The sequence below is a fragment of the Capsicum annuum genome, chromosome 6 (genome assembly GCF_002878395.1).
Source record: "Capsicum annuum cultivar UCD-10X-F1 chromosome 6, UCD10Xv1.1, whole genome shotgun sequence".
NCBI classification, from domain to species: Eukaryota; Viridiplantae; Streptophyta; class Magnoliopsida; order Solanales; family Solanaceae; genus Capsicum; species Capsicum annuum.
In genome coordinates, this window is record NC_061116.1 from 193517600 (window position 1) to 193531659 (window position 14060).

Genomic DNA, 14060 nt, shown 5'->3' on the forward strand with positions numbered 1-14060 from the left:
TGGGAATTTATGACACGTTGAGCAACTGCTGCAGTGACTTGTGTGGTCGCCTTTTTGAGGTCATCATGTTTTAGGAACATTTCGTGATAGAGAAGCTTGTCAAAAAGTTTTTCGTAGCTGATTGGAGAGTCTCGTGCCCGTATAGCTGTTGAAATCTCACGGAACTCTGGACCGAGTCCACTTAAAATTTTCACCACAAGTTTTTCATTATTGACCGGTGAACCATCTGTGGCGAGCTCATTAGACAGAGAGCGAATCTCACACAGATATTCAACAATAGATTTGTTGTCTTTACTGACCCGACTGAGATGGTGACGGAGGCTAAATATACGGGTCTGCGATTTGTTCGTAAAGGAGGTGTGAAGCTGATCCCAAGCAGCTTTGGAGTTGTCTGCGGAAGCGATAGTGGATGCGCCATAAGAGCAATTTGGATTAGTTTATCTTGGCGAAACCAATCCTTGTATTCGGGGTTGGCAAATTCAATTTCGTTAGTGATGATTGTTTTCGGAGGGGACAACGCGGTGCCGTCAAGATGACCATAGAGGCAATGGCCATGAAGTAGCATGGCAATCTGGGCCTTCCAAATAGTGAAGTTGTGGCTACCAGATAGTTTAATCGACAGTTGGAGGCTGGGTTCAATTGAATTAAGTTTTTGACAACAGGGGAGGTATCAGCATTAGCAATTGGGGTGGAGGCAGTCATTGATGTGCAAGAAAAAAAATTACTCGTTGGAGTTATTGTGGCGCTGATACCATATAAAAGCAGAGGAATAGAGTAGAAGAAAGTATGTGTATTTGATGAGACTGCAGTGCAGTTTATATACAGCTAAAATAATCAAAATTAGCGTAAACTAACTCCTAGAATGTAGGAACAGATAACTACGTCTAATACAACTAACACCTAAATAAGTTGAACAAATCTAATCCTAATCAAATTATATCTGTAGTATTAGTTCATGTGCACAATAAAACAATTTTACAACACTGGTCAACCACTAATGCTAATGCGCTATTACTACCCTCCTCAGACCCCACTATGTGGGAATACACTGGGTATATTGTTGTTGTTGTTGAATTACTGTGTATTTATAGTTCTAATATTGATTCAACAATTATAAGGCAATAAATTTACCTGATATTTTCCAACATTGTTAACCTAACACTTGGGGTCGTTTGGTAGGGTGCATAAGAAAAGTGTAAAATATGGTGAATTAATAATGTTGGTATTAGTTATGCTAAGATTTTTCTTATGCAATGTTTGGTTTGGTGTATTAAAAATAACTTGCATAGCATAATTAAGAAAAAAAATTGTTTACTAAATTACCCTCTATAAATATGGTGAAAAGGATGTGGAAAAAATTTTGAGGAGCAATTGTGCCTTTTAACCATGCTAATGCACGAATTAGAACTCATTGCATCGCTATTATCATGAATTTTCATCTAATAGTTATACATACCTTAATACCTAATAAAGTATATAACTAAGACTTGCATTACTTATACATAGGTTGAGAAAGTGTACCAAATAAGGTACTAGTAGTACAAAAAACTAATGCAAGTATTATTTTTTCTAATGCACTCTACCAAAAAATCCCTTAATCACATTGAAATTAAATTGTTAACCATATTTAAATTATTAAACTTTAGAAGTTGGCAATCCCCTCAATATCCCAGCACATAGAGCTAATTCAGCCCCCTGTTCAGCTTAGGGGAGCTGAAACCAACTTCGTCTGTAGTCTTCTCTTAAAAAACATTCTATCATCCTCATAGATCAAATGAACTCCCCACTGTCTCACTCTGCGACCGTAGATAGATGCCTCAAAGAAGCCATACTGGTTAAAAATTCCAACATTTACGCCGTACATGGGCCTTGAAAAATACAATGGTATGTAGGCAAAACAAACATACCAGCCATAGGTTCTAGATGCTGTGCCCACTTTACATTCTTTCTCTAGCACTTTAAGGTCTTCTGAATGATCACTGCATATCAATTTGGCTTTGATTAAAGCATAGTCGTACTTCTCAGATAGCCTTGAATCAGGATTGCAGACACCTGCTCCCATGAGAGTCACACAGCAGAGAGCAAAGCCCTTGAACTTATCATTATACCAATCAATGGGCTGTTTGAACCTGATCTTTTCATTAACACTCTGGTGCTTAAACCACGTGGGAACTGCATGTTCAGGAAAGACAATGGAGCAAGTCATCCTGTCACCAGACTGAAGAGAGGGACGGGTCATTTCATGGATATTGTTTGAGAAAAATAAACTAAGAATATCATCCAAAACAGAGCTTCCATTTCTCTCCTCTACATAAGATTGTTGATCAAAACTATAATTAGTGAATGAGATCAAATTCAACCTTGGGTACATTGGTAGCTTTACAATACTTCCTTTTGCCAAAAAATCCTCTGCATATAATTCCTCTATACTCCGAGGAAGTAAGGGAAGTTCCTTAAGTTCCTGACAGTGTGTTATGTTGAGATATCGAAGGCAAGAAAGTATACATAAGCTATTAGGTAAGGAATGAACTTATTTCTGCTCAGATTCAGTTCCAATAAAGAAGGAAAAAACACAAGAGCAGCAGCTTGATTATCACATAAATTGCAACCACTGAGATCTAAGCTTTTCAATTTCCTCAAACCATGATACACCAAGGGTAATATCAAGCTGCGAGCACGCTGATGCTTTACCTTCCACCCTCTTCTTAATGATAGGATCTTGAGTTTGCTTAAGTTTCCAATAGAATCTGGTAGTTGACAAATGGAAGTGTTACCTGCATAGAGCTCCTCCAACTGGTTTAGATCACCAAGATTTTCAGGAAAGTTTGCAAATCTTGAGCAGCCTTTCACAATCAAAATTTTCAGGTTTCTCATCTCACAGACACTGGATGAGAGTCTCACAAGGTTTTCACACGAACGCAAATCAAGCAAGCTGATACCACTTAGTAGTCCTATTGATGAGGGCAGTTCCCAAAGAGCGGTATGTGCCAAGAGGAGCTCTGATAGCAATTCCATATTTCCCCGAATTTCTGGAAATTTTTCTAATTTCTCACAACCCGAGAGGCTGAAGCTTTCAAGAGATTCCATTTGAACACTGCTTGGAAAGGAATTGAGACTTTTGCAGTTTTCCATATTCAAAAATTTAAGCTTTCTGAGATTTCCAACAGATGGATGAATTTCTACCAAGCTTACACAACTTTTCAGTATAATCTTTTGGAGGTTTGGAGTGACAAAAATTGGGTGTTCGGAGTAAACTTCCTGAAAAACTTAAATTGAGGATTGTCAACTTGTCAAATGCCTGTTCATAAAAAGAGATGGCATAGAAACGTCAGCTTTAACTGTCATTTCTTTTTATAAAAAATATTCTTTTGTGACGGAGATCAGCAATACCTTTGGTTCCTTGAAGATTTCCACAAGAGAACTAAAAGTCATGTTGAGCCCAACAAGGTTTCCTGGTTCAAACTCTGCTGGTAAAGTTGCAAAACTGTAGTATGACCAATCAAGCCATTTCAAGTTACTCGGGAGATAGTCAATACGGTCACAAATAGGGTCATGATGTCGGGCCTCCTCCCCTTTGACAATGAGTAACCTAAGACACGGCATGTTTTCGAAAACTTTGCTCCACTTGCATATATGACGGTCCGAGCCAATTGGTACCATTATGCCTTCAATTGACTCTGTCCTCTGGAAAGAAATTAAAGTAATTTCGTTAAACAGAACATACTTCCAAGCATAGAACCTATTCTCTTTAAGTATACAAATCTTAATCTATTTCCATTTTTGCTGGAATTAATAGGATGTAATAACTTTAGGATAATACCTATAGTGTAAGATTTATTTATGGCTTTTCATTATGAGTTCGACCAAATTGTTTCATGAGTTGATTTGACATATGTTTACATTAGGAGTTCTTTCCCTATTATCCAACAAAGCTAAGAACGTATCACAGAATAATTTGCATTAGTTTTTAAAAATAAAGCTCACTATAAATCTAGAAGTTAAAATATCATGGTCTTAAAGAGTAGCTCCGCATAAATTTATTCTGTAAGAGGGAGAAAACTTTGTGACAAACTACTTAACAAGACAATTATTATTATAAACTAGTAACAAATTGTCGTTAGTCGAATTACTTTCAATGGGAAAAAGGAAAAGCGGTAACAATACTAAAATATACACAGCAAATTATTTAGAATGTAAATATATATTAAAACCATTATATGGAGAAGAAGAACATAGCATGTTCTGCGCTAGACCATTATATGGGTACTTTGGAGGGAAAGGCCCAGGAGATCTTTTGAAGAGAAAGAACATGAGTTTGTACAAAATTCTTGTAGGAACAGATGATTGAATGTCATTGGTAGAGACCCACTTTTGTGCAGATTCTCTACTTCTTGGTGTTCCTCTTGTATACGGATTTAACCCACAACATCAATAAAAATATCATTATATGCAAATAATTGGTACCAGAAAATTTCCCTAGGACGTAGAAGTTCATCATAAGGACGGATAAGACCTATGAATAACTAGAATTTTTCACACTCACTTTGTATTCGACGATAAAATGTTCAAGATGATAAAAATCTAAAACCGCAAAATCATAATTAGAACTAGAACTCTAGTAAATGGATATTGAGTAAGCTGCTCTATTTATAATCTTAAGAAGGCACATACAGTAAACTGAGACAGAATATGCAACTAACCTTCCTAATTGGTGGCTATCCTTGAGTGCAAAGTAATATGGTACAAATTCGACGCTACAAGGATATACTTGTTTTCAATATATTGGATGATTTAATTAAGAAACTATCCCATGAGCTGCAGTTTAGGCTGAGAAAAATTTACTCCCAGTGAGGACAAATAATGCGAAAGATAAAATGGAAATCTCCAGCAGAGGACATGCTTACCTGATTTGCAGAAAAAACAGTTTTTATATCTTGTTCATGCCATAGTCTACTGTGGTTCCATGGCCTGTCCTGGTCAACACTGCGTACCACTTGCTGGCCCATTTGCTCTATCAAATCATGCATCTCAACCATTCCTTCAGAAATATGTAAGAGTGATTTTTGGACGAGGACATCAGTTCCAATCTCTGATCGGAAGCCAAAACTGTTTAGTATTGTTATCACATCATCTCGTTTTCTTCCTCTAAAGAAGCATGCAATATCAAGGAATATATTCTTCTCTTCATGATTCAATCCTTCTAGACTTAAACTGAGCTGCTTAAAAATTTTTTCATATCCAGTATCTCTAAGTTTATCTAATGCACTTCTCCACTCTGTCATGCCTCGCTTGTAGAGAAAAGAACCCAAGACCTTAAGAGCTAAAGGTAAGCCTTTAGCATAATCTACTACAGACTTGGAGAGTTTCAAAAACTCTCTATCAGGAGTCCGTTTCTGAAAAGTGTGCCAACTGAAGACTTCAACTGCCTGATCTTTAGTCAATTCAGGAACAGGATATAACTGGTCATGACTGCGTAATAAATCACGGTTTCTAGTTGTTGTAATGATTCTACTTCCATCACCAAACCAGTCATGATTTCCAACTAAATATTCCAATTGGTCTTCATCATCGACATCATCAAAAACAATTAAAACTTTTAAGCGGCAAAGCTTTCTTTTTATCATGTCGGCTCCTTCAAAAAAACTTGCTATCTTCATTGATTTTTCGTTTAAGAGTCTTGAAAGAAGTGTCTTTTGCAAGTACATTAGCTCATACTTCTTTGATTCTTCTCTAACATTCGCAAGAAAACACGACCCTTGAAATTGATGAGAAACCTTGTCAAAATATTTTCTTGCAACAGTTGTCTTACCAATGCCTCCAATCCCCCATATTCCAACAAAACAGACACCACCTGAATGAAACCTCAGTAACGATTCTACTTCACCTATACGGGAGTCGATTCCCACTAGATATTTTTCAGTTGCTGAAACGGTGTGGTGCATACTTCGGAAGTTATCATTTATAATCTTGTCAATAGATTTTGCTTCATTCCTGCATTTAGTAAAAATATAACAATAAAAAAATTGATCATTTGAAACACAAGAAACGTTAAAGTAGTCAAAAGCAGACGGTAATCCATTCATTGCTTCTCCAGAACTCGTCTAATATATTTTAGGGAACAGGATGTTCAACTTCACAAGAAATCTAGTTTAAAGTTTCATTTTCATAGGGGCCTTCTGTATGCAATCTATTTAATTGTCACATCCACATAAACACTTCCATTTGAGTTTTCAGCAAAAATCACACTTCGCTCGAACAAGATTCAATTGGAACTAGACCTTTGCCACAGTCAGATATTACGGTACCCAAACATTGAAACACGTTCTCACTTTCTTTGTAGTAAAAAGGATTGGTTTCAGTTTAATGATCATGAATTGAAGAGAAATCTTCACATAACAACGAAAATAATCTTCGTCGGCCTGGGGTCTGGGGCAGCTCAATACACAACAACAAAAACATACCCAATGTACCAAGTGGGGTCTGGGGCAGACATTACCCTACCTTAGAGGTAAAGAGGTTGTTTCCAATGAACCATCGACTCAAGAAAAACAGTCCAATACATTCCCAAAGAAGTAATGGATGTACAAGAAAGTAGAAACAATAGACACAAACAAAAATAGCAGATAATACTAGAACGGAAACTACAACAAAATAATACAATAATTCAGGAACAAGAAACAACAGATATTAATAGAAACTTAAAGGACAAGAAACTACAGGAGTAGTAATACTATGACTACTAATATGAATGGATAGCAAGACAACACACTGTTATGTACTAACCTTCTACCCTAGTCAACGTACTTCACGCCCTCCCATCTAAGATCAATGTCCTCAGTAAGCAAGCTCAACAATCAAACAAACCACATCCAATAGAATGGTATTTTATCAATTGAGGGTAAATTAGGAAATTTGATCTTTAAGAATTTGGACATGGGTAGTAAATACACCTTACATGCTCAAAAGCAATTGAATTGCACGTGTGTTGCCTGGTCACACAAAAGGGGTTCGAACTCAAAGAGTGTTCTTTTAACTACTCACTCACCCATTAGCAGTTTTACGAACATCCAGTCCTGCTATTCCAGCAGCTCTATGCAGAGCATTCTTCCACCTTTGCACCTTCTCCAAATTATCCCTGATTGTCTGGTTTCTTTTTGCTTCTCTGAGAGCAAGATACCTCTTGCCTAACCTCTGCATAGCATAATCCATATGATCTGCCTCAGGTTTATAAGCCTTGAAATCTTCCACATGTTTTTCCAATGCTTTTGCAAAGCTGCTCTTCTCACCTTCACACAGTTTAAAATGTTTATTTACCTTGTGTATATATTAAAAGCAAAATATTTAAAAATCATACAAAAAATAAAATAAAATGGTCACTTTCTACATTACACTTAGTTCACATTTAAAATTGAGACAGATCGAAAAATTAGAAAAAAGTTTCATAAATTACAGTACAACAATTTAAAATATTTAAAAATTAAATAAAAATCTTGATTAACTTTCTAAATTTCATATGTATTGCATTAATTGGGACAAAGAAAGTAGCATATATTGGGCCCGACCAAAGAAAGAGGAAAAAAATAATTAAAGGTGACAAAATTGTTTCAAAACTCTAAAGAAAAATGAAACTTCATCATTATTATGAGCACAATTTTAAGATCAGTATTAATAATACTATTTTAAAATTTCAAAATTTTATTATTTACGCAAAGATCCTACTTTTTCATCACCACCACTTTCTCCTCCTCCACCACTACCACCTCCTTATCCACAACCACCATCTTCTTCGTCGGCTTCTACTCCACCTCACTTTCTTCCAAAATATTAAGCAATTATTGAAGTTGTTGAAGCATCTACTGTAACTATCATAGTTGCATGATTTTCTATAGAATTTCTTTAATGACTTAAAAAATAATTCTCAATCAAAGCAAAATAGTCCATAAAAATAAGAATAAAGAAGAAGAAGAAGAATGAGATAAAAAGAATGAACGTGTCAGTGGCGGCAGCAGCGAAAACGACAAAGAAGAAGATGTAGGGGGAGAGTATAGAAAAGATAATAAATAAGATGGGAAATATTTGAACTTTGAAATTTGAACTATGAGGGAAGTTTTTATAAAAAAAATTGAAATTTTAATATGCATTCCAAAGTTTTAATTACTCCAATCCAACCTACTTTTCATTAAATCCATTTGATCAAGTCAATGCCACTCTTTTTAATTTACATTTTCTACTCAATTTTGTCTTACGTACCTTTCATGCGTAAATCAGATGGCTCAACGTTATAGAAGACAGGATATGCCGTTTGTTCCTTCTGATCAACACACTCCATTATCGTTGCGAGTTCCTCCAAGCACCAGGTGGATGAAGCATAGTCCTCAGAAAAGATAATAATAGCAATTCTTGATTCCTCAATCGCTTTCAACAGTTCTGTTGAAATGTGTTTTCCTCTTTCAAGTTTCACATCATCTTTGAATACACTGATTCCCATATCTTCCAGACGTTTATAAAGATGCGCAACAAAATTATTGCGGATGTCTTCTCCTCTAAAACTCAAAAAGGCATCATATTTCCACTTTTGATTTGCTTCATTTTGGGGAGCCACGAAATGTGTAAAACTTTCTACTAGTCTGCAAATATACAAGCAAGACGAGGTGAACACTTGGGAGCAGAGCCACAAGTAAAAAGAAATACTCCCTCCATTTTGTTTTGTTTGATTTCTATATTAAAATAGTTTTAACCAAGAAGAGTCAAAAATACCCCTAAATTATGTGAAATGGATCAAAAATATTCCTCCTTAGTTTTTTCGCTCAAAAATATCACTCCGTTCAATATTTAGCTTAAAATGCCCCTCTTTCTAATAGAATTCCACAAAGCATGCCACATGTGTAAAAAGGGTCACGTGGACATGCCACATCATCGTCCACATGTAAAATTCACTCTTTATTTGCAACCATTTGGCTGTGATTTGTTCTCTGTGGACCCATTCGTAAGAATAAGTGTTTCATAACTAGATTCATGCGTCGTATTTTTAGAATAATTCGATGTGAAACCTATTTTCTCCTTTCTTGGCTAGAAATAACCTGTATGATGACTGTTTTTGGATATTATGCTATGTTTCACTTTTACTGTCAACATGAGATGGTCTTCTTTAATTAGCTTACTCCGGTTTTAAATTTCTCCTCATTTCATTGACAACATAAAACTTTTCGTTGGAGCTGATTGGACTGAAAAATACGACAGTTGTTTTTTCGACTTTGATGTGTCGATTCTGTGTTATTTATTCATTTTCTCTAATCAAGCTTGTTAAATTTCTTGTTGCTCTATGTAAGAGTTGAAGAAAGTTCTCAATATGTATACAAAATATAGAGTTGAAGAAAGTTCTCTTTGCCTCTTATAGGCAATGGCGGAGCCAAGAAGTTCATTAAGGGGTTCGACATAAAAATAATTTTGACCATATATAAATAGTGTAATTTTTCGCCGAAGGAGGTTCGGCTGAACCCTGGATATATGCTAGATCCGCCACTGCTTATAGGACCGGAGTTTACTATTAATTAAGTACACAGTAACGCGAAAATAGTTTTTCTTTCTGCAACTTTTTTGATCAAGTTTGTTAATATTAGTGATGTAAATGTTAGTTAAACTGTTAGATTAATAGTGCAAGTGGGAGTAGCATAAGTTAGTTAAGATCTTTTGTTCACAAAGTTAGTTATCAAGTTGAGTAGTTACTTGAAGTGTATATATACTCTAGCATGTACAACATAAGAAAGAAGGTTGAATAACATTTCAATAAGATTTGGCTCTCCTTCCCCTATTCTACCACATCTCTACTCTCTTCTTCTTCTACTTTCTTTCTTCTCTGATTTTAATTTCTTTCTCTGCATTGTGGAGTTCATCAAGAACTGCCACTCTGACATTGATAAGTTCTTAAATTTAGAGTTTTATAACATTATTAATAAGATTATTTGATAAAAATATTTATTATTAAAATTTATATCAAATTAATAAGAATTAACTAAAATAAAAGAATAATATAAATATAAATTAAAAAGAGAAGGAATGATCTCAAGGATGGTTGACTTTGAAAGAATGAGATATATTAATTAATTAATTGAAAGAAGACTTGGGAACAATGGTAAAAGCTCAACAATAATACTAAAATAAATATTTTTGAAAAAATAGACTTGCTTGTATGTTGTCTAGTACTCCCACTATTCAGAATTACTTTTCACTTAAATTTTTAATTAAATTTTCATTTTTACTTGTTATTTTATGATATATAAAGAAAGGATAATTTTTTCTCTTATTTATCCTTAGCATTTAGTTATTTATTATCTAAACTAATTTCAAGACACTGTTATAACCATCAATTAATAGAATATGATAAAATAGTCATGTTAATAATTATTTTCTTAATGAGTATGCAAATCAAAATATGACAAGTAAGAATGAATGGAGAAAATATGAATTAGAGTATTAATTAGGCACTATACATAAACATGTACTTTAACTTGACTTCATATCATATCTATGACCTTCAAATTTGGATGTGCACAAGTAGGCTCTTAAACTTATATAAAGTTGAACAAGTAGATATGTATGTCCTATGTGGCATCCTACGTGGGCATCCTAGGTGTATTATGCCACGTAGAACATATATGTCTACTTGTTCAACTTTATATTAGTTTAAGAGCATACTCGTGCACATCCAAAATTGAAGATCGTAGATATAATTTAAGGTCAAGTTAAAGGACATGTTTATATAATATCCTTATTAATTAATTATTTGAGAATGAACAGAGAAAATATGAATTAGAGTATTGATTATGTGTCTTGATTTTTGAAATGCATGTATTGGAGTAAGAATTTGGTCATGTACCTCGAAAGAAGATTAAGTCTGGTACTCCCTTCATTCCATTTTACTCCTTCTAAATTTTCTAATTTAATTTCTCATTTTACTAGTTATTTTTCATTAATTAAGACAAGACAATTTTTTTTTTCCTTTTTACTCTTAATATTAATTGTTTTTTCTTCAAATTAAAATGTAAACATCATTTAATAGGGATACTATGATAAATAGTCTTATTATTAATTATTTTTGAAAATCACTGTATAATGTCAAATTAAAACGAGTAAAATGGGACGGAGAAAATAGTTTTATCCATGTTCTTGGCAAGATGTGAAGAGTGGACTTATCAATAGTGATGCATGCATGTTAAGCTCGATACAAGAAGGACTTCATCGATCTATAAATAGTCATGTACTCTAGCAATAAGTTTTTCTAGTTTGTGTTTTTATTGTCAGATTCTCCGAAAATTTCCAACGAAGTGGTATTATAGCCTGTGTTCTCAAGACAACTAAACACAGACAGAAGATGACTAATGCCAATGGGATTCTGTTCTAAGTTCCAATGCTTACTAAAGAAATCTATGGAAGTTGGTGCATCTGAATGAAGGCTTTGCTAAGAGCCTATGATGTTTGGGAAATGGTGGAGAGCAGGGTTGATGAAAAAGAAGATGTTGCTGCCACAAAAGAAGAAAGGCCAAAAGGATGACAAATGTGGGAGGCGAGGGTGAGATATTCAGACATGTAAAAAAAAAAGATGCACAGACGTTCTAGTGAGGAAGTTTACTTAGAGATTGACCAGAGATCATGTCAAGACTCTTTTGTGATAGTTGTCTCTTTCCTAAATGCTAAACCCTTTGTGTGGCTCAGATGGTTTGGCTTGTGACTTTCATAATGAAGGTCTCAGAAGTTCAAAATTCCTTGACTGTGAAAGGGAGTTGGCCTTTTGGGTCGAGCTTGTCACACTTGCCTGGTATATTTTATCCTTTTTTACGTAATTTACAAGCTATTATACAAAAATTAGGTTGCACAAAAAGTAGGTTATATAAAAGCAGGGCTTTCCCATACCACTCATCCCCCAAATTCAAACAGAACAAAGTTCAGCGGTAGCTCGAATTGGTGATCTAAAGGCATAACGAGACGCCTTAAATATTTTAGGAAAGAAATTTATGCGGTATATCTATTCTATAATCTGTATCTATAATATATAAAAAGTGTGACGACCCTTAAAAAAGTGATTTGAACTTTTTGCCCTTCATTAAAAGTCTCTTCTTTAGATAGAATCGTCTTTTCACTATTTTCCTCAAATTATTATTTAGTTATTATTAATATTAGATCTTTGAAATTAATTAAAATCCTCATTGAGTTAGGAAAGAAAGTTCTAAATTAATTCAAAGCTTACCTTCTATGTAATTTATTAATAAATTAAATAAATGAAAAATAATATTGATTTGAATTAAAGAAAGTAAGGAAAAAAACGTCTAAAGAAAAAAAAAGGAAAATACATAAATGGAAAGAAAGCTAAATTGAATTAAAAATGAAGAAAGAAAATGTGCGGAGGAAAAAAGGAAAAAACGAAGAAGAAGAAGAAGAAGAAAGAAAAAAGAAATACTAAACAAAATATGGAAACAAAAAAATCACAAAGGCTAATTTATTACATTAAATAAATACAAATTGAATTGCCAAAGAAGAAAAGTAAACTAAACCTAAAATTTCTTATAAATTGAGAATTCTTCTTTCTACAATAATACGTCGATAATATAGTTCTCAAAAAAAAAAATATTCTTTATTATCGTTGTTCGTAAATTTGAATGGATTTAAGGTATGTTTTTAAAAATTTTTGTTTTGATGTTTACAGTCTTAATAATATCTATGATTAAAGAAATAAATTTGTTTATGATTTGAGGTAATTTTTTAAAATTTTAATTAGTATGTTCTTGAAGTTTATAATAACAAATCATCATGTATTCGTGATAGACAATTGCTAATAATTGAGAAGTTTTTAGTGAAATATTAACAGTATTTATGATTGAAGAGACAATTTTTCTTGTGCTTCAAGATAAATTTTCTAAAATTTTAGAATGTTTTTTATGTTATAAAAATAAATTATCATGCATTTTTTTTAGACTTATTCTAATTGAGAAGTTCTCTTTAATGATTTTTGTATGTTCTTAAAGTTTAAATAATAAATTATCATCTATTCTGAATAGGTAATTGATAATTGAGATGTTTTTTGCGATTTTTTTTATAATGACTTATATATAATAAATAATTTAAAATTGACTTATTTATAACTTTTACCAAATTCTTTGGATTATATTTCGTCATAAGATATTGGTTAGCCACTCTAATTGTATACGATTTTTTTTTCTTTTATCCACATTAGATGTTAGGAGATTTAGTTAAATTAACAATCTAGCTTTTAGAAAGGTTATCTACTAACCTTCTACCTAGTCAACGTACTTCACGCCCTCCTATATGAGATCAATGTCCTCTGTAAGCAAGCTCAACAATCAAACAAACCACATCCAATAGAATGGTATTTTAGCAATTGAGGGTAAATTAGGAAATTTGATCTTTAAGAATTTGGACATGGGTAGTAAATACACCTTACATGCTCAAAAGCAATTGAATTGCACGTGTGTTGCCTGGTCATACAAAAGGGGTTTGAATTCAAAGAGTGTTTGGTCGGTGAGTGAAAAAATATTTTTTAAAAAATATTACTAATTGTTAACTAGTATATCACTGCCTTTAGCAACTCAACAATTTGTAAGAACTAATTTAAGCATAGAAAATAATATCAATATCGAATAATAAAATATTACAAGTCATTAAAATTTAACCAACTACTAATTAGTAAATATAGGAGATACTTTTCAATATTTTGTCAGGACAATCTCAAAAATATTGCAATCAATAGAAATACAACAGAACGATAAGCTTATTCAACCTTGTGAAACAAGCTAGCTATATCGATGACAAAATGGAATATGCAATTAGCAAAAGTAACATAGGTAAGTCTTCCTCTATGCATATGGAAATAACAGTACATTCAACGAACATTGGAAAAGGAGAAAATTCAAGCTTCACTATTTTTTATTTCAAGCAGTGAAAAATTGAAGCAAAGCACAGTGAAAAATATTTCTGAGTAATGTGAATATGAGTGTTGTTGGGGTGGAGAAGAGGGGAGGGGGTGGGGGCATAAGTCACATTTGTTA

At 33.3% G+C, this 14060-nt stretch overlaps 2 protein-coding genes across 2 annotated transcripts; both read right to left on the reverse strand.

Annotated features, from left to right (window-relative positions):
• Nucleotides 1-1418: 1418 nt before the first annotated feature.
• On the reverse strand, nucleotides 1419-8610 carry LOC124899298 (disease resistance protein Roq1-like). The gene is made up of 5 exons (XM_047413671.1): nucleotides 8251-8610; nucleotides 7046-7286; nucleotides 4905-5991; nucleotides 3391-3684; nucleotides 1419-3298 (listed from the first exon to the last, which is right to left on the reverse strand). Exons 1-5 carry the CDS (start codon nucleotides 8486-8488, stop codon nucleotides 3143-3145), a joined length of 2016 nt encoding a protein of 671 aa, XP_047269627.1. The 5' UTR covers nucleotides 8489-8610; the 3' UTR covers nucleotides 1419-3142.
• LOC124899299 (disease resistance protein RPV1-like) lies at nucleotides 2473-3264 on the reverse strand. Its single transcript, XM_047413672.1, has one exon. It carries the CDS (start codon nucleotides 3130-3132, stop codon nucleotides 2473-2475), a length of 660 nt encoding a protein of 219 aa, XP_047269628.1. The 5' UTR covers nucleotides 3133-3264.
• Nucleotides 8611-14060: the final 5450 nt, after the last annotated feature.

Coding starts and splice junctions, on each gene's coding strand:
- LOC124899299 (XM_047413672.1), bottom strand. CDS start 3,132: ATGGAAAACTGCAAAAGTCTCAATTCCTTTCCAAGCAGTGTTCAAATG.
- LOC124899298 (XM_047413671.1), bottom strand. CDS start 8,488: ATGGGAATCAGTGTATTCAAAGATGATGTGAAACTTGAAAGAGGAAAA. Junction 5,992..7,045: donor GTTCGTAAAACTGCTAATGG/GTGAGTGAGTAG, acceptor TACTAAATGCAG/GAATGAAGCAAAATCTATTG. Junction 3,685..4,904: donor CTGTTTTTTCTGCAAATCAG/GTAAGCATGTCC, acceptor ATTTCTTTCCAG/AGGACAGAGTCAATTGAAGG.